This window comes from Tachypleus tridentatus, chromosome 8 (genome assembly GCF_004210375.1).
Source record: "Tachypleus tridentatus isolate NWPU-2018 chromosome 8, ASM421037v1, whole genome shotgun sequence".
Lineage (NCBI taxonomy): Eukaryota > Metazoa > Arthropoda > Merostomata > Xiphosura > Limulidae > Tachypleus > Tachypleus tridentatus.
Genome location: NC_134832.1, coordinates 95591464 through 95613226, shown reverse-complemented (window position 1 = coordinate 95613226; position 21763 = coordinate 95591464). Strand labels below are relative to the sequence as shown.

General features: G+C 37.0%; 1 protein-coding gene across 1 annotated transcript in view; it reads left to right on the top strand.

The window, feature by feature from the left end:
- Window positions 1–21763, top strand: part of LOC143222988 (putative lipid scramblase CLPTM1) — a 78039-nt gene that overhangs the window by 15386 nt on the left and 40890 nt on the right. Inside the window, exons 3-5 of the mRNA XM_076450314.1 lie at window positions 2780–2938; window positions 8608–8722; window positions 12888–12973. Of these exons, the coding sequence (XP_076306429.1) occupies window positions 2780–2938; window positions 8608–8722; window positions 12888–12973 (360 nt within the window). The remainder of the gene's footprint in view (window positions 1–2779; window positions 2939–8607; window positions 8723–12887; window positions 12974–21763) is intronic.

The window sequence follows — 21763 nt, the reverse complement described above, 5'->3', positions numbered from 1 at the left end:
TTTTGCCAAGGGAATTTACATCTGCACAAGAACTGATAGCATTCTTTTGAATCTCACAAGACTGAAATCTGGTACTAAGATTATGGAAATCTGTGTTAGAGAGTTGCTATTTGCCTACAGTTCCAAGCACAGTACACTACACTTGTGAAATGAAATTGTGCCAGCAGTTTTGTGCTCTGACCACACAAGTGCTAGAAGCATAGTTGGTGGTTTTCTCCCCCCAAGTCATCTTCAATTATTAAATTACTAGTTACAATAGCTAGATTACGTATGTATCAATCCCTAGTTGTCTTTATAAAATTTCAATTTTTTTTATTATAGTTGCTTGTTTCCTTTTTATTAGTTGTATTTTTGTACACCAGTAGTACCAAGAGTGTGGTACCTGTATAGCTGATTTGATTTTATTACACATCAGGATCTGTACTAACCTACCCTCAAATCTAATTGTATACCAAAAGTAGTGTATTATCATTTCATATATATTTATTATTATTTTTGTTACAAGAAAAAAATCATTGGGACTCCAAATGGAAGAGTTCTGTCAAAGAGTTGGAGGAACAAGATTTGTAATTTCTTTTGCACACTTGTTTAGAAAAGTAACTAAAAAACTTTTATGAATATTTATTGAAATTGTTAAACTTTGATTCATTCAATAAATACACATATTGCAGTTTAGACAGCTTTTGTAAGTACAGTAAGCTTTAATTTTGCTCAGCCAGTACTCTAAAAGAGTCATTGTTGTCATTTAGACATTTTAAGAGTGGTTTCAAATGCAATTTTTATGGCCTGCATTTTGTTTAATCACAATCCTTACTTTGAAATGCTACTGTAATTAATGAAGATTCCACTCCCTAATTTTTATGTGCACTAATTTTAATTGAAAGTTATGTAAGTCTCATGTTTGTCATTGAACATCTGGATAGTAATGATAATTCTCATATCTAATTATCCTTTTAACTTTTTCTAATGCTTTTGGAAGTAGATAATTGAAAACCAAATGGTTTTATGTATTACTTAATTCAGCTGTTTGCATGATATTTATACATCTGATAAGAAATCATTTTCAGGATTTTTTATAATCTTTCGTTACTAAAGAAAATTTTCTAAGTTCTTGAACTTTTAGAAATGCTTATATATACATACAGTGAACAATTCTGAGGATTTTTGGGGGTTGTCCAGAGGATAATCTGGAGGTTATCCTCCAAATAATTATATTGTCCTGACTTTTTGTAAGCCCTTTTCCCTGTTTTTTTATTATTATTTTTTACAAAATACCACACAATAACAAATTTTCCTAAGCTAGCACTAATTGTTTAGATTTCGATCAATTGTACCACAAAAAAGCACAAAATCTATTTTTTTTTTCTTTTTAGAATGATCATACACTGTAACAGACAATTCCAGTGTTGATTTTCACACCCAAAGCTAAAACAATTAAATAGTTTAAGTCACTTAACTTTATTGTTTTACTGCCTCTTACTTTAGTGCCAAACTCAATTATCATAATTGGGGGAGCTGGCTGTAAACATGGGATCAAGTTACAAACAATTAAGTTAAGACAGTATTTAACTTGTAACAGATGCTTCTGGGTGATTGTGTTAAATATTGTGTTCAATTGATTTTTCATATCTAGCATAATGACTTTGTATTTTCACAATTTAGTTAGTTTTATAACAATGAATAAATATATATTAAAAAATTTAGTATGCTGATATGACTCCTGTGCTTTTTTGCCATTCAGGTCTTAATGTTTTGACAAAATTAACTCTCTGTTTGGAGGGAATTTATTTAGCTCATTACTGTTTTTTATTATTTATTTCAAGTATGCAGCTTATAACATGAAAAAGTGATACATGGAAAGAAGATAGGTCTAGAGTTATTGCAATTTTAATGGCTTTTTAACTGATGTATAACCTACAATAACTTCCTTCCATGGTCAATGTGATCTAGTTGACAGCTGGCTAGAAATTGGCAAAGAAATAGCTCCTGTAATATTGATAGGACATTTAACCTTACAGTGAATTCAGAAATTTTAAAATATCACCCTTTTTAATTGACCATAAGTAAACCAAGAACAAGCATTGTAGAGATTTACTTATAGCTTTTGCTTATTTAGGAGCAATACCCTATGGTGTTAATTGTGTATTTTTGTGAAAAAGATTGTTCTAAAGTAGCATACAATATGTGAAAGTAGGTCAGGTTTTATTTTGAAAATATAACTTCTCTCATTTTGCTATTAATTGGCTCTTAGTAACATGTGTATAATATATGCAGTGAAGATGATCTCAACAAAATTAGCTGCCTTCAGTTCAGTGCAGTTTTTACTGACATTTTGAGTAAGATCATTCACTTTATTCACATTGTGTCAAGTCTTTCTTACTCTTGAAGTAATGTCAATAGTGCTAGGTTTCTCATGCCACATGCCTATTAATAGATTCAAGTCTTGTATAAGGAGTAAGGAAGGGTGGTTTGTACACTTGAATGACTCTGCATCCAAACTGAACTGAAAGAAAGCAGATTTACATACATGCTAAGTGGGATACCTAATGTATGGATTTCTTCTATTGCATATTCCAAACTCAATTAGAAACCAGCTTTATTTTGTAACATCTTTCATTATTGAACATCTATTTATTTGTTTATACTATCTTAAATGTAAATCAGTGTTCTTGAGAGCAAATAATATATCCCTATTTCATTAATGAGCTTTATATTTAACTACAGAGTACCTACTATTCAGTGAACATTTTTTAGCAAAAAACATTTTTTTTATTTTCAGGATATGTATATCTATGTAAGTGAAGATGAAAATCGGCCAATATTTAATGATTCAGAACAGTTGGTGTGGTTAGAGAAAGGATTAGTGTACGGTGACTGGAATGGAGGATCTAATGGTGATGGGACTTCTACACACGAAACAACAATTGTGGCTTCTAGTGTGAGTAATGTTCTTTCATGCAGTGAACATTCATTTGAATAATTCATATTTTTTTTAAGAGTAGGATTTAAGTACATAATTCAGGATACTAGAATAAGATGTATTAGGTAACCACAATGTTCTAAACAGTGTTTTGTTCCTACACGGATTCAAATACTTAATGAGACTACATATTTTCATTTAAATTATCTTTTACAAAGTGTGGTTTTAATTTTACCTTAACTCTATGGAAAAAGAAGATTGTAAACATTTTCTTAATTTTGGAATATTTAATTTATTATTTATAAATTTAATTTATAAATTAATTTATTACTTTGTTATACCTCTCTATATAATATAAGGACAGTAAAGGACTTGTTGGTCTATCTGGGCTATCCTATCCACTAAATAAACATTGAAATTAAAATGAAACACTTAAAGCCAGCACATATTTAAAATATTTATCAAGCCTTCCCTTAAATTCCGTACATAAACTCCATCCACTATATCTAAAGACTCTCCAAGAAGCTGTCTTGTGGCTATCTATGCAAAATTTAGTTACCACATGAACCCTATACCTTTGCACAATTGACTGTACAAAAAACAATGTAATATTATATGTACTTTGAAAGATTAAATATACTACCAGAAATACCCACCCTCCAGGCAAGTATAAATGCTAATTCATATGGAAGGCTATTGGGTCTGCAGTCTTTTCTGTAATTGTCTGACAGTTTTACAACAATGTTCTCATACTTGACATTCAATAATATTAACCATCTACAAAAAAAAAAGGATGTCATTGAAATGTTAGTTTGAAAATGATCTATCATCACAGCATAATATCACAGAGTAGATTTTACTGAAGTATTTCTTTATAGAAACAATTATATATGAAATGCCTTGCTTTTTTGTTGCAACAGTCATGAGATTTTTGCTGAAGAAAAACAAAATTTTTTAAAGTTTTTTTTCGATTGTTTCATATTTGAAATTTACTCCTTTTTTGTAATGTTTATTGGTTAAATTTCAAGCACATCATTTTTGTAGAAATTTCAATTGTTTTATTTGTTGTTCAGCTGTAAAAATACTGCTGAGTTATAAAAATATTACCCAGTTGTGATTGGTGATGACTGGTGTGGTAGTGTCTTAGATCTAAGTTTTGGACATATACATTGCAAGCTCCATTATATTAAGATATTAGAAACAAAGTAACAGCATATTTGGGCTATCTTTATGACTAATGATAGTAGTACTGTGTTTAAATCCCCTAGTTAAGTTCTTTTTATATTCAGTAACAAACATATTTTTTAATTTTACAAAGTGTGTTAAAAACTAAATGTTGAATAATGGGTTCATGCAGAGTAATGTAATAGTTTTTTGTTTTTTTCACACAAATTGTTGAAAAGAAGAGTGTAATATTTAAAGACAAGCACAAGTCATGTAAGAATTACAGAAATGATTACAATATTATAAGATCCATATCAAAGATTTTACTTTCTCCTAATTACCCCTCAGTGTGGATTCCTGTACGTGGTGAGGGGACCTCCCAGGGAAGGTTCTGTTCTATCTGGTTACCTTCTCTGGGATCTAAACATCCACCCACGTGTTTGCCATGCGTGGCGACCCGTGAATGGGAGGAGAGGATCCTGGTGGTTGAGGGGTTCAACCCTAACACACCACTTTGGCCTCAATTCCTGCAGGCGGCGACCTTTGGGTGGCCCCACTTGGGTCAATCGGCTGGTCCACTTGGGCTAGAGTCAACCAAGTACCAGTGTTGGAAGTTTTCAACGGGTGTTGTGGACATTGTGCCTGATGCTGGTGTTTGGGTATAGTGCTCACAAAACCCTGGCGTTGCTGCATTGTCCTTGCATGACTTTGTAGTGCGTCCCCTTGTAGGGCTCCATGGTGGGTGGGGCTAGTGGGTATCGAAATTTTTTCTTTTTCCTAGCCAGAAGGAATCTTGGATTAAGTTCACAACCAGCATATCTTCTACCACCAGTTCCAAGATCATATAGGACAGGATTGAAAGGTTAATGGGTTTACATGGGTTAAAGGTTAACAATTCTGTCCCCTCTCGATCTTACTCTCTGATGGTCAGGAGGTGACCGATGTTGAACATCGCTAACACTCTAGGTGAAAGCTTTTCCGGGTATCTAGCACTTCTGCTTGTTCCTCCACCTTCCTGGCCATCAAGACTTCGGGCAGAGCGATCACCTCTTTCCTTTCGAACGGACTGTTTCTTTGACTATAATTGTCCCTTTACCCTGGTGGAACTAAAAATGGCCCTTCATTGGTCTGCCAGTACGTCTGTTGGACCTGATGATATTCATTATGACATGCTGCACCATCTATCTCCTGCTTCTCTTGATGTCCTTCTGATTGTTTTCAACCGGATCTGGCAGGAGAATGTTTTTCCTGATGCCTGGCGCCAGGCTATTATTTTACCTTTCTCTAAGCCAGGGAAAGATCCCAAGTTTCCTTCAAACTACCGTCCAATTGCTTTGACGAGCTGTCTCTGTAAGACCTTAGAAAGGATGGTTAATGCTCGTCTTGTTTGGTTCCTCGAATCAAACAACCTCCTCTCGCCCACCCAGTGTGGGTTCCGTCGACAACACTCCACCACAGACCACCTAATTCGTCTTGAAACATCTATCAGAGAAGCCTTTCTCAACCGCCAACATCTTGTATCAATATTCTTTGACATAGAGAGGCTTAAGACACAACATGGAGGTATGGCGTTTTCGAGACCTCCATACATATGGGTTACGTGGCCATCTACCCATGTTTATTAAAAAATTTTTAATGGACAGGAGATTCCAAGTTCGTGTGGGTTCGACACTTTCCAGTTCTTTTGTACAGGAACTTGGAGTCCCTCAAGGCTGTGTATTGAGTGTTACACTCTTCAATATAAAGATAAATGCCATCACTGAACAACTCCCTCTCACTGTTGCGAATGGGCTGTATGTCGACGACTATTACATCTCATGTTAGTCGTCAAACATGAGATATATTGAGCGGCAACTACAAACCGCCCTCAATTGTGTACGGAAGTGGACTCTGGCGAACGGCTTTAAATTCTCTCTCTCCAAAACTGTATGCATGCACTTTTGCCGTTGACGTTGACGTTCACCCTGATCCTGAACTTCATATCGGTGAAGTTTTGCTGCCAGTGGTCCCGGAGACCAAGTTCTTGGGGCTTATCTTTGATCGTAAACTGACCTTTATACCACACTTAAAGCAGCTTCGGGTGAAATGCACAAGAGCACTGAACATCCTCCGTGTTCTCTCTTCTACCAGTTGGGGGGCAGATCGCTGTTCAGTGTTAAAGGTATATCGTGCTCTTATTAGATTGAAACTTCGATTATGGATCAATGGTCTATGGCTCTGCTAGACCCTCGCCTTAAAGATGCTGGACCCCATTCATCACCAAGGACTTGACTCTGCACTGGGGCTTTCCTTACCTCTCCAGTTCAAAGTATATACATTGAATCTCATGAACCTTCTCTACACCTTCGCCGTTTGCAACTATCTTTACAATATACTTCGAAACTTCATTCCTTACCAAAGCATCCCACCTGGAAATGTGTTTTCCTTCCTTGGTGGACAGTACTTTTTCAGAACAGACGATCTGTCATTGCTCCGTTTGGCCTTCACATCCGGGTGCAATTGGATGAATTGGGTCTGTCCTTGTATAACATTGCAGATTCCACAGGTCGGCCCATCCCACCATGGCTTATTACAGCCCCCAAATGTGACCTTTCTTTCAGTCACCTAAAAAAGGCAGATACTCCAGATTGGAAGTACCGTCTTTTATTCAATGAATATCTTTCAAACAATCATTCAGTTCCCATTTATACAGATGGTTCCAAATCAGGTAATTCAGTGGGCTCTGCTATGGTTTGCTATGGGTCAGTAGTTGCGTGCAGAATCCCTTCTACAGCTTCTGTGTTCACTGCTGAACTGTATGCCATATCTCTTGCCCTGGATCATATTGCAGCTGAGCAGTACTCCAACTGCACTATTTATACTGATTCACTTAGTTCTATACTTGCCTTGGAATCGCTACACGTTAGCTCACATCCTATTCTCGCTGATATTCGAAACCGACTAGCCCATTTCTCATTAGCAGCTACTTCAATCCAGTTTTCTGGATACCAGGCCATGTTGGTATTTGCGAATGAGCTTGCAGACATGGCAGCTAAATATGTCTGCTTCAGCACCATCACCACTGTGCCTATTCCGCACATGGACTATGGTGTTGTCTTCAAGGCTCGACTCCGTGCCAGCTGGCAGTCCACTTGGAGTGAGCAACGCGACAACAAACTTTTTCAAATCAAACCCAAAATTGGACTTTGGCCATCTAGCTTTCGTAAAGTTCGGAAGGAGGAAGTTGTTCTCACTAGGCTACGCATTGGTCACAGTTTTTTAACTCATCATTTTCTTTTATCTGGAACTGATGCACCAATGTGTAGTTTGTGTAACACTCAAATCACTATCAGCCACGTTTTACTTCCTTGCCATCGTTACAATTCTCGACGACGGCAATATTTTAAACATATTTTTTCCCAGGGTCAGTCTGTAACATTGGACAGAGTTATTGGTGATGGTGATTCTGTCCACTTTGATAATGTTTTTAATTTTTTAATGGCCATTAATCTTTTTAATCTCATTTAAGTGTTGCATATTTATTCATTACACCTTTTTAATTGTGGTTCCTTTTTTACAGTTTTAATCTCTCTCATTCAATTTGACATTGAACAATGGCCAGAACATTAAATAACTCGACACCAGGACTGGAAAGGCCAACTTTAGGTGACTAACGCTACTGTTTGAACTATCCGTTTGAACTACTCGTTAGTCGTCCTGGCGAGTTGTTATTATACTTTTGCTGCATATCATTTCACACTTTTACTACTTTACTTATTAGTACTGGCCATATTGACTCATAACCCAGAACCAGGACTGGAAAAACCAACTTCAGGTGACTAACGGTGGTTTTTACACTTACCTGTTAGTCTTCCTGGCGGGTTATGATCATTACCATTTTGCTAGAGTAAATATTTTACAACTTTGAAGACTGGATGTCACCATTGGTTTTTACACCATTTTCTGTTTTAATTGCTGTTTTGTTTTTACCTTCATTTACTTTTACAAATTTTACTCCATTTACTTGACTTTATCTTTTTACTGGACATTTGGCTACTCATTGTTACAATTTTGCTATGTATCTTTTAAAACTTCTATTCTTTTACATTTTGATACTGGTTGCTATGACACATAACCGGAACCAGGACTGGAAAGACCAACTTTAGGTGACTGACGGTGGTTCTTGAACTTACCTGTTAGTCTTCCTGGTGGGTTATGATCATTACCTTTTTGCTAGAGTAAATGCCTTACAACTTCTTATACTCTGCCTTCTATCTTAACATTGTAGACTAGGTGTCAACATTGGTTTTATACTTTTTTGTTTTACCTTCATTTCCATTTATGTCTATTACTACATTTATTTTTATTTTTTTTACATTTTCACCGAATGTCTGGCGCAGATAGCCTCGCTGCTTTGTGGCATAAAACACTAAATCAATCAATCAATCAATTCTCCTAATTAAATCTGTTTTAAAGTAAATGCAGTTTATTACCCAAATGCTCTCTGATTATATTGCTCAAATATTTAAACATTTTTCTTGCAGAAGCTACAGAACAATGGAAGTCTGTGGCTTCATGTATATATTGTGAAAAGTGGGAGATCTCCAGACCCATCAGAAAAAACGCACTCCAGGATTTATACTGTTTACAAGAAGAAACGTAGGTTGCAGTCTATAACTTTATTTTTTTATCTTTTAAAGTTGCTGATGTTTTATATGTTTAGATTGTAACTTGTGTAGTTACATATCAGAAGTAGAATACCTAACCTGACCTTCAGTAAAATGTTTTCCTTCCAAATTATGTTAAATTGAAATAAGTTACAGATACTTCTGAAAGTAAAATTGGTGTGTGTTTGATGTGAAAGAGTGCATAGAGTACAAGGTACTCAGTTGGTACTACAGAAATATGCACATTAAAAAAATCAACAGAGTTTTACATCAAAAGAAAATTGCCACTCACTTTCAGTTGGTTCTCTACCCAACAAGGCAAGAAACTATCACTAAAATAACAGATCAGAAAGTGGCCAACCTGTCAAACTGTTCATTTTTCTTCTTGTTACAATTGAGATAACCCTACCACTACTTTATCACTAATCTCAGTTTAAACCTAAATCCACTCTGTGCATTTCCAGGCAGTGCATGATGTCATCACTTAGTTGTAATAACTGGTGTTAATAAAAATTCTAATGTAAACAATGTTGTCATTACCTTTTAAAATTAGCTTGTTTTTAAGGAAATCTGGTATTCCTTAAACAGGAATTACCAGCCAATAATAGGTGAACATTTAGATGACTGTAGCATGTAGAATAGTCAATGCTTTGAATACTATACAGTCAGAGCCTTTGAGAGAACAACCTCTATATTATGAATGAAGTGCAGGAGTTAAGGAAAATCAGTACACATAATATTAAATTTTATTACACACGTTCAGAGAATACATAATATTATTGCAGTTGGAAGTTATGTATTTCTGATTTTTGATATGCAATTTATGTATCATATCATGATCATGTCAAGGTAAGTATTAGTGTAGTATTATTAATAAGAGCCTTGAACTTATGGATATGGAAAATATGATTATTACAAGTTCTACTACATGGTTGGTCAAATTAGCCAACCTCATAATCATTTTGTACTGCGTGCTTTTCCGTATAACATTAAATGTTTATATTGAAATTCATGAAATGATGATGTATTTATACTTGCATCACCCCTGTATGTTTGTATTTTTTTTGGCACCCACACATCATTGTACATTTACAAAATGTTTTCTACTATTTGTGAAAAAATAAGGATTGATGATGTAATTCTCTCATTGCACTGATGTAACTAGGAATGTGCATGTGTGCCTGTGTATAACACTGAAAATTCAAGATACAAATAAAGATAACTCAAAGTAGAGCATAGGATAGATTTATTCTTAGTTCTTTTATATTTTTAACAGTTTATTATGTTTGCCATTACTTGTTGTCAGCATTACAAAGGTTATAAAGTATAGAAGTTTAGTTTATTTACTATACAGTGCATTGTCATTTTTGTACTTTTTGAATCAGGTAGCACAGGGGTTCCCAACCGGTGGGTCGCGACCCCCCAGGGGGTCGCAAAGCCTTGGCAGGGGGGTCGCGTAACCTTGTTAGAAGTAGCTTGGGATAACATTAATTTTATTTCATCAATTACATTTTCATGCTCTTACATTTTTTTTTTTCGTGCAAAGCAAAACGTAGTGCTACGTTAGTTCAATGTCATTAGGTGATATTATGGGTGTATGTATGCGTGCCTGTGAGTGAATGTGTACGTGTCTGCAACTGTATGTATGTGTGTACTAGTGAGTAGCGAGTATGTGAGTGCACGCGCATGTACGTATGTTTGTGTGTAGCTGTAAGTTCATGTTCTTAGTTGCTTGTCTTCGTGAGATACATTAATTCAGGTGACATCAAAGACGAATTCTTATTCTGCAGTGCACTTGAAACCACAACAAAAGCTGATGATGTCATGGAAAAGTTTCAACTTTTTCAAGACGAAGATCTTCAATGGGAAAACGTGTGTGGGGTTTGTACAGATGGGGCACCGGCTATGCTGGGACCGAAATCAGGATTCCAGTCGAGAGTGAAGAAGCTAGCACCTCAAACAAAGGGCATCCACTGCATGATTCACCGATATGCTCTCGCCAGTAAGACTCTCCCTGCCTCTCTGCAGGAAGTGCTTGAATCTGTAATCAAAATTGTAAATTATGTGAAGACTCAAGCACTCAAAACTCGCCTATTCAAAGAACTATGCAAAGACATGAATGCTGACCACAAGTCCTTCTCTTCTACACAGCAGTACGTTGGTTGTCGAAGGAAACGTTATTAATCGTGTCTTTGAAATGAAAGATGAAATAAAGATATTCCTGGAGACTCAAGAAAGGAAAGATCTTGTAGCTCACTTCAAAGATGAAGCATGGAATAAAAGGGTTATGCATCTAGCCGACATTTTGACCAGCTGAGCAAGCTCAATTTGAAGCTTCAAGGAAGGAAAACACATGTTCTCCTTTTCAAGATAGTCTTCGGGCCTTTGTTTCCAAACTGCAGAACTAGCATCGGAAAACCAATCTTGGAAACATCGCTATGTTTGAAAAACTTTGTGGAGTGACGGATGAGTCTCAGATCCAACTGGATCAGTTCCTCAAGGATGAGATTACCGAACATCTTCAGTCTCTAGAAAAGGAAGTCGAGCGTTACTTCCCTGAGCTATCACAGGAACAGGAGGCCCTGGTAAGGAACCCATTTTGTACTGAACTTGATGTATCCAGCTTCCCAGATGATATCCAAGATGAATTTCTGGATCTAAGGAACGACTCTTCAGCTTGTGATCTCTTCAAGGTGAAATCCGTGACTCAGTTCTGGTGCGCTATGTATCAGTCATACTCCAAAGTCAGCATGATACCTTTACGTGTCTTTGTTCCATTTGCTTCTACCTACTTGTGTGAAGCAGGATTTTCTACTCTTGTCAATATAAAAACAAAGAATAGGAACAGATTGGATGTTGGAGATGACATGAGACTGGCTCTAACAAACGCCCGGCCACAAATTTCAAAGCTTGCTGCTGAAATGCAACATCAGGCATCTCACTAGCTGGGTTGGATAGCTGTTCAAACCTATGTTAATATTATGTTAAGAAATATATGTTCTTTTTGTGAATTCAGGTTGGACCAATGTGATTTAATTTGCTAATAAATAATTACAGAATTTTTAAATATTTTTTTAGATGTTTCTTTCCATCTCTTTCACAGAAAATAAAAGAAAAATTAAGCTGCTGATAGTAAGCCCTAAGTAGGGGGTTACATGGGTTTCAAACTTTTAGGTAAGGGGTCGCAAGTGCCAAAAGGTTGGGAACCCCTGAGGTAGCATGTATATTATAACCTGTGTTAACTAGTACTTCACTTATAAAATTTCATTACAGAATTCATTGGCTACTACAAGAATACAGTCAGTTTATTTTCAGTGAAGGAAGCAAATTATAGTTGTTACAATTACTAGAGGTAATGTTATATGTTTAAAGAAATATGCATATTAAATGCACGTAGTGATGTAGGTGGACCACTGAAACACTAGTTCCATTAATTAGCATATTCAGAACTCATAGAGCTTATATGTTGATTGAGCTCTACAGTGTATTTTGTTCTTAATCTCCAAGTTTAAATTTTCTCATTTCAAAGCAAAAGCAATGAAATGTTTTATTCTTTTAAGAGAGCAAGTTATCACATTTCTGATAACTAAGAAAAGACATCTGTTATATATTGTTCATAAACACTTGCATTTGCCCTAAATGTCAGATGAGTAATCTTTGTTGCAAGCTGGTGTTTGCATATAAGTCATACTTTAAGATTGCACAGGTTTTTAATTCACAAAATATACACCACATAAATGGTTAGTATAATGTAAATGTATAAGACTCAAAAGATATTAATTTATATAACTTACATTACATGGAAATATAGTAGTGCAATTAAAGCTATTTAGTTTTATGATAAAATGGATTATGTATACCTGTTTGGAATATATTTTGAATCTGTGTTGTAACATTATTTTTATTTTTCAAATATTTATTGGAATAAATGGTTTTTCATTGTAACATTTATGTAACAGGATCAGGTTTTTTATATCTCAGCAAAAAAATATTAAAAACAAAGCATACTGACCACATATTTGTCTGTGAAATCTGTAGGTTCTGAGATCTTCTCTGTGGTATTCAGATATGAAGAATTATTTTGTCAAGAGTAAATGCAAACTTATACTCTCAAACACAGTATCTCAAAAAAACTATCAAAATCTTCTTCACTGTAGGCTTGAACAAGTACAAGAAACTTCGTTATCAACGAACCCACAATCTTCTGACTGGTGAAACTGCTCTTGATCCAGAGCTTGTAAAGGTGAGAATTTTAAAATTATTATGTGTTTTGTTTTGAAAAGAGAAATGTTACATAAATCAGCCTGTGGGAGAGTTTTTCTGTAATTCAGTTTTGAAATATCCTTTCTCATGCTCATCACCACTTCAGAGGTTAAAAAAAAAACATAATATACATAACTGTATAAGAGGGCCGAAAATCTTTTGGAAAAGGAAAACTAAGGATATAGTGTATCTCCTTTTTGCCATGATTTAAATCTTAATGTTACAGTAGTTGGTGTCTGACATGAATAACATAATGTACTGCTACCAGCTTAATCCTATCATGACTGGTTATGAATCAAAGGCAATGTCATATTGTATTTGTTGATTCATATTTAAAATTTCATTGGACTACTATTTTGTGAATTGTTTGTTAATACATATGATGTGAACTTGCAGATAATAATTCAAATTTTAGTATGATCCATTAGTTAATTTCTTAATATAAAGTTAAGTATTAAAAAAGAAGTCCTAAGTAGTGATTTTGTGTGTGTAACATCAAAAGTTAAGTGCAGCATCAATTCAGATTAGATGTCTGTGATGTTCAAATACAATTCAAAGTTTATAGTTTCTTACAATTTAGGAACTCAAGTGGCTGAGATTGACAAAGTAGAATACAGAATACAACCTCCTATCTTTTCTGTTTGCTGAGGTATCATTTGTACTGAATCAAACACACTGCCTCCACTCACCTCTTTCTGTATTTGGAAATACTTCCTTATGTACATGTACTTCTGTCTATGACATATGAAAAACTAACTGAAAGCTCAGAATGTTCCCATGGTGGCTTTCTTAGCCATTTTCAAATACTATGACATCATGTTGTTCTTTTGACACAAATCTTCAGACTGGTAAGCTAAGTCTTTAACCTGTTTGAAATTGTATATATTTTTTAAGACCAAAATACAGCTTAGTAAGCTTGATAAAGTGTAGTGGAATTCTATAATGTTGTTACAGTAATTTGTGACTTTTTTGGTTATTTCAAATATATACCCCTCGGTGGGGATTCCTGTACGTGGTGAGGGGCCTCCCAGGGAAGGTTCTGTTCTATCTGGTTACCTTCTCTGGGATCTAAACATCCACTCACGTGTTTGCCGTGCGTGGCGACCTGTGAAGGGGAGGACAGGATCCTGGTGGTTGAGGGGTCCAACCATAACACACCACTTTGGCCTCAATTCCTGTAGGCGGGCTGCCTTTGGGTGGCCCCCCTTGGGTCAATCGGCTGGTCCACTTGGGCTAGAGTCAACCAAGTACCAGTGTTGGAAGTTCTCAACGGGTGTTGTGGACATTGTGCCTGATGCTGGTGTTTGGGTATAGTGCTCACAAAACCCTGGCGTTGCTGCATTGTCCTTGCATGACTTTGTAGTGCGTCCCCTTGTAGGGCTCCATGGTGGGTGGGGTCAGTGGGTACCGAAATTTTTTCTTTTTCCTATGGATCCTCCAAAAAATTTAAATAAAATTGTAAAAAAACAGTCAATGGGTAAGCGACCACATCTTGAAAACTCAGAACAGCAATCTTCAACATCAGTAACACACCTACCTCATTTTCTTATATTACATTCACTTTCGGAAAAACCTTTAGGGCAAATGTCCCCTTTTTTTATTCAAAAGGGACTAGAGGGACTTGCTGGCTCTCCAAAGTCAGTAAAGAAACTTTGATCTGGTGACATATTGGTTGAAACATCCACATCCCAACACAGTGAACTCCTCTTGAATTCAAAGGCAATTGGGGATATACCTGTTGAGGTTACACCCCATGCTACCTTGAATTCTTCACGAGGAGTTATTGTTGAAAGGGATTTGAAGAATGTTCCCGAGTCAGAGATTCTCGCTGGTCTCTCCACTCAAGGAGTTTCTGCAGTGAGGTGCATCTCCACTCGCAAAGATGAAGTTACACTGCCAACAAATACTCTCGTTGTAACATTTACTTCACCACGTGCACCTGCCACCATCAAGGCAGGTTATCTCATTTGCATGGTTCAGCCATACATACCAAGCCCTCTTCGATGTTTCCAATGTCAGAGATTCAGCCACTCAAAGACATCTTGTCGTGGTTCCCTGACATGTGCTCTTTGTGGAGGCAAGGACCACGATGCCTATGACTGTGACATGAACCCACATTGCGTAAACTGCAATGGTTCTCACCCCTCTTCCTTTCATTCTTGCCCAAAATGGTTGGAGGTAAAAGGGGTGCAGCGTTTGAAAACGACACATAACATTAGTTATCCTGAAGCTCGGAAATTGCTGTCCACAACTCCATCTCGACATATGCTGCTGCACTTCATTCCACAACTACAGTGGGAGTGCAGACAGATCTCTCTGTGCCTCCAAGAGAATCGTTTTCAAAACAAATCAAAAGCCTTTTGACCTCCGTGGTTAAAAAGGTTGATGAATCGACTTCCACACCCATCTCTGTTCCTCCCATACCTTCCAACAAACTTCAAGATCCACGCCCTTCAGTTTCAAATACAGGCATTTTTCTGATACATCTTTTTCTCCCACCACAAGAGACAAAACAATTATTCGTTCGCGTCCTCAGTCACTGGATTCCCCTTCCAATATCAATGACCTGCCCACTCGACCCAGGGCAGGATCCATGGAGGTTCATAGACCTCCTCCGACTAAAGACAGTAAAGAAAAAAGACGTGGTCGTAAACCGAAGGGTTCTCCAGCCACTTCACCTACCCGTTCTTAAAATGGCCACCTTGATACAATGGAACTGTCGAGGTTTACGTTCTAATCTGGATGATATCAAAACGCTGATTGCTTCCTATCATCCTGTTTGTCTTTCTTTACAAGAAACATTTCTCAAAACTGCTGATACTGTCTCCATTTGGCAGTTTTCTCTGTACAGAAATGACAGGTTGTGTGATGGTCGAGTACATGGAGAGGTGGTTGATCAACACGTGCCGACCCTGTCTTTGTCACTCAACACACCCTTGGAGGCTGTAGCCATCCATGTTTCCTTGGGTCATACCATCACTGTTTGTTCTCTGTACCTGTCCCTGGAGAGACATATGATCAATCAGATCTTGATGCTCTCGTTGAACAGTTGCCATCTCCATTTTTAATCCTAGGGGATTTTAATGGACATCATCCCCTCTGGGGAAGTGCTATTATTGATGGGAGGGGCCGATCTGTAGAGCGGATGCTCTCTGATCACAATCTTTCTCTTTTCAATACTGGTTCTTCCACTTACTTTCATGCACCTAGTCAGTCCTTTACTGCTATTCATCTCTCAGTTTGCTCCCCTTCATTATTCTCCCATTTTTCATGGAGGATTGACAGTAATCCACTAGGCAGTGATCATTTTCCGATCCTTTTGAGAGACTGGCGTGGTCGATGCCACCCTACCCACGTGCCCTGGTGGAAGCTGGATCAGGCAGACTGGTCCACTTTCACTGCTCTCGCAGAACTTGATCCTGCCATGGTAAATCAGCCATCAATAGACGACTGTGTAGCAGCGGTAACTGACTGTATTACACATGCAGCTGCTCAGTGTATTCCTTAAACCTCGTCACGTTTTCCACGATATCCTCGTCCGTGATGGAATCCTGCTTGCCACTTAGCACGGAAGGCTCAAAAGCGGGCCCGGGATACTTTTCGTAGATATCCCACACTTTCAAACGGGTTGCTTTCCAACAGGCCGTGCACATGCTAGGTGGGTAAGGCGTCAAAGCCAAAAGGAATCTTGGATTAAGTTCACAACCAGCATATCTTCTACCACCAGTTCCAAGATCATATGGGACAGGATTGAAAGGTTAATGGGCACTACAATTCTGTCCCCTCTCAATCTTACTCTCTGATGGTCAGGAGGTGGCTGATGTTGAACATCGCTAACACTCTAGGTGAAAGCTTTTGCGGGTATCTAGCACTTCTGCTTGTTCCTCCACCTTCCTGGCCATCAAGACTGGCAGAGCGATCACCTCTTTCCTTTCAACTGACTGTTTCTTTGACTATAATTGTCCCTTTACCCTGGTGGAACTAAAAATGGCCCTTCATCGGTCTGCCAGTACGTCTGTTGGACCTGATGATATTCATTATGATATGCTGCACCATCTATCTCCTGCTTCTCTTGATGTCCTTCTGATTGTTTTCAACTGGATCTGGCAGGAGAATTTTTTCCTGATGCCTGGCGCCAGGCTATTATTTTCCCTTTCTCTAAGCCAGGGAAAGATCCCAAGATTACTTCAAACCACCGTCCAATTGCTTTGACGAGCTGTCTCTGTAATACATTAGAAAGGATGGTTAATGCTTGTCTTGTTTGGTTCCTTGAATCAAACAACCTCCTCTCGCCCACCCAGTGTGGGTTCTGTCGAGAGCACTCCACCACAGACCACCTAATTGCCTTGAAACATCTATCAGAGAAGCCTTTCTCAACCGCCAACATCTTCTATCAATATTCTTTGACATAGAGAAGGCTTACGACACAACATGGAGGTATGGCGTTTTGCGAGACCTCCATACATATGGGTTACGTGGCCATCTACCCATGTTTATCAAAAAATTTTTAATGGACAGGAGATTCCAAGTTCGTGTGGGTTCGACACTTTCCCGTTCTTTTGTACAGGAACTTGGAGTCCCTCATGGCTGTGTATTGAGTGTTACACTCTTCAGTATAAAGATAAATGCCATTACTGAACAACTCCCTCTCACTGTTGCGAATGGGCTGTATGTCGACAACTTTCACATCTCATGTCAGTCGTCAAACATGAGATATATTGAGCAGCAACTACAAACCGCCCTCAATTGTGTACGGAAGTGGACTCTGGCGAACGGCTTTAATTTCTCTCTCTCCAAAACTGTATGCATGCACTTTTGCCGTTGACGTTGACGTTCACCCTGATCCTGAACTTCATATCGGTGAAGTTTTGCTGCCAGTGGTCCCGGAGACCAAGTTCTTAGGGCTTATCTTTGATCGTAAACTGACCTTTATACCACACTTAAAGCAGCTTCGGGTCAAATGCACAAGGGCACTGAACATCCTCCGTGTTCTTTCTTCTACCAGTTGGGGGGCAGATCGCTGTTCAATGTTAAAGGTATATCGTGCTCTTATTAGATCGAAACTCGATTATGGATCAATGGTCTATGGCTCTGCCAGACCCTCGCCTTAAAGATGCTGGACCCCATTCATCACCAAGGACTTGACTCTGCACTGGGGCTTTCCTGCACCTCTCCAGTTCAAAGTATATACATTGAATCTCATGAACCTTCTCTACACCTTCGCCGTTTGCAACTATCTTTACAATATACTTCGAAACTTCATTCCTTACCAAAGCATCCCACCTGGAAATGTGTTTTCCTTCCTCGGTGGGCAATACTTTTTCAGAACAGACGATCTGTCATTGCTCCCTTTGGCCTTTGTATCCGGGCGCATTTGGATTAATTGGGTCTGTCCTTAGATAACATTGCAGATTCCACAGGTCGGCCCATCCCACCATGGCTTATTACAGCCCCCAAATGTGACCTTTCTTTCAGTCACCTAAAAGGCAGATACTCCAGATTGGAAGTACCGTCTTTTATTCAATGAATATCTTTCAAACAATCATTCAGTTCCCATTTATACAGATGGTTCCAAATCAAGTAACTCAGTGGGCTCTGCTATGGTTTGCTATGGGTCAGTAGTTGAGTGCAGAATTCCTTCTACAGCTTCTGTGTTCACTGCTGAACTGTATGCCATATCTCTTGCCCTGGATCATATTGCAGCTGAGCAGTACTCCAACTGCACTATTTATACTGATTCGCTAGTTCTATACTTGCCTTGGAATCGCTACATGTTAGCTCACATCCTATTCTCTGATATTCAAAACCGACTGGCCCATTTCTCATTAGCTGCAACTTCAATCCAGTTTTCTGGATACCAGACCATGTTGGTATTCATGGGAACGAGCTTGCAGACATGGCAGCTAAATATGTCTGCTTCAGCACCATCACTCTATGCCTATTCCGTTACATGGACTATGGTGTTGTCTTCAAGGCTCGACTCCGTGCCAGCTAGCAGTACACTTGGAGTGAGCAACGCGACAACAAACTTTTCAAATCAAACCCAAAATTGGACTTTGGCCATCTAGCTTCCGTAAAGTTCGGAAGGAGGAAGTTGTTCTCACTAGGCTACGCATTGGTCACAGTTTTTTAACTCATCATTTTCTTTTATCTGGAACTGATGCACCAATGTGTAGTTTGTGTAACACTCAAATCACTATCAGCCATGTTTTACTTTCTTGCCATCGTTACAATTCTCAACGACGGCAATATTTTAAACATATTTATCCCAGGGTCAGTCTGTAACATTGGACAGAGTTATTGGTGATGGTGACTCTGTCCACTTTGATAATGTTTTTAATTTTTCAATGGCCATTAATCTTTTTAATCTCATTTAAGTGTTGCATATTTATTCATTACACCTTTTTAATTGTGGTTCCTTTTTTACAGTTTTAATCTCTCTCATTCAATTTGACATTGAACAATGGCCAGAACATTAAATAACTTCGACACCAGGACTGGAAAGGCCAACTTCAGGTGACTAACGCTACTGTTTGAACTATCCGTTTGAACTACTCGTTAGTCCTCCTGGCGAGTTGTTATTATTCTTTTGCTGCATATCATTTCACACTTTTACTACTTTACTTTTTAGTACTGGCCATATTGACTCATAACCCGGAACCAGGACTGGAAAGACCAACTTCAGGTGACTGACGGTGGTTTTTATACTTACCTGTTAGTCTTCCTGGCAGGTTATGATCATTACCATTCTGCTACAGGTAGTCCTTTACAACTTTGTTGACTGGATGTCAACATTGGTTTTTACGCCATTTTCTGTTTTAATTGCCGTTTGCTTTTATCTTCAATTACTTTTACAAATTTTACTCCATTTACTTGACTTTTATCTTTTACTGGACATTTGGCTACTCATTATTACGATTTTCATGGGTGTCTTTAAAACTTTTATTCTTTACATTTTGATAATTGCTGCTACGACACATAACCGAACCAGGACTGGAAAGGCCAACTTCAGGTGATTGACGGTGGTTCTTGAACTTACCTGTTAGTCTTCCTGGTGGGTTATGATCATTACCTTTTTGCTGGAGTAAATACCTTACAACTTCTAATACTCTGCCTTCTATCTTAACATTGTAGACTATCTTAACAATTGTCAACATTGGTTTTATACTTTTTTGTTTTACCTTCATTTCCATTTATGTCCATTACTACATTTATTTATTTTAATTTTTTTATTTATTTTTTTTTACATTTTTACTGAATGTCTGGCGCAGATAGCCTCGCTGCTTTGTGCCATAAAACACTAAATCAATCAATCAATCAATCAATCAATCAAATATATATATATATATATAAAACCTATAAAAATTATTTCATTTGACACCCTCCTCGTGCAAAATTTTATAAGGCTTAGCATGAGATGACAAGCAGTGAATGAGTACAAAGTTTGTAACTAGAAGAGATAATTGTTTGCTCTGTTTGTGTATTTACTGTCCTTGTTTTAAGAAAAATGAGATTAAGAAATTATTTGTAAAGATATATATACATATATAATGTATTAAAACTGTATCTTCTAAAATACTAGTCCACTAAAACACAGCCAAGAGAGGTTACTTTGTAAAAGTCAGTTTTATACCCTTGAATACAGTAACACAAGTGTATATGCACCACCTCATTTTAACTTCTTTAATATTAGCCAGGCACTTCTGAAAGGTCAATGTAATAAATTATATATAAATAATGTTATGAAATTTAGACAAAATGTGTTTTCATGTTATAGTTTCTAGTCATTTTAGAAAAGAAACAATATCATTTATATTTATTTTCTACTTTTTCTTATGGAGGTTACAAAGTCAGTCAAACCAAACAAACCTGTGCAGAGATAGTAATGAAAATAACAGATGAAATACGTAGTTATCTTCTCAAAGTATTTGATAATTGTCTGGAGGTATAAACATTTTGCATGTGAAATTTGAAAATGTTCTTGTGATAAAAGTATTTTTAATCATAAAATCTAAATTACTTTGTATGTAGGATAGTGAACATTTCAAACAAAAATTTACAAAAACAATCTTAATACTTAATTTAAAATCTGATATTTTATGTGTGAAACCCTTCTAATGCTTACCAATCTGCAAAATTTTGTGAAGATGTGCAAATATTATTAAAATAATTGTATGATTACTTTCAGGGTTATAATCTGGGTGTATTTCACCCAACTTGTAATGGAAAGGTTAAGGAAAACTAAAAATGTAATGTATCATCTGTTGACTGAATTTTTATTATTACACTATTTGCTTTCTTGAAAGAAATTATATGTTGTACTGTATTTTTGCTAGATTACATGTACAAGTAAAGTGATATATTTAAATTCACATGGATAACAAAGGTAGAATTATTAGGAAGTATTAATTGAGTTATAATGAACTGTAAATTAAATTTTTTTTGTATTTGGGTAATCAAAAACATATATGGCATTTTAAATCTGCATACCAGGTTGTGCATTTTCGTGCTCACTCCATGTGTAGCATGTAATTTACATGTTTGTAAATGGGGGATTGTTTCTAGCAAAAATTGTTTTACATAAAAGTCTTGGGGTAACAATGGAACTTTCACATTATTCTTTACTAGTTATTTTCATTTATCAATTTTCAAAGTAATAGATTTTATTTGAAGTAACTTAAATATTTATATTCTATCAGATGAGCAGATTTTACATTATGCAAATAGATAGAAAAGGAATTTTCAATAAGTATAAAAGAGATTTGAAATG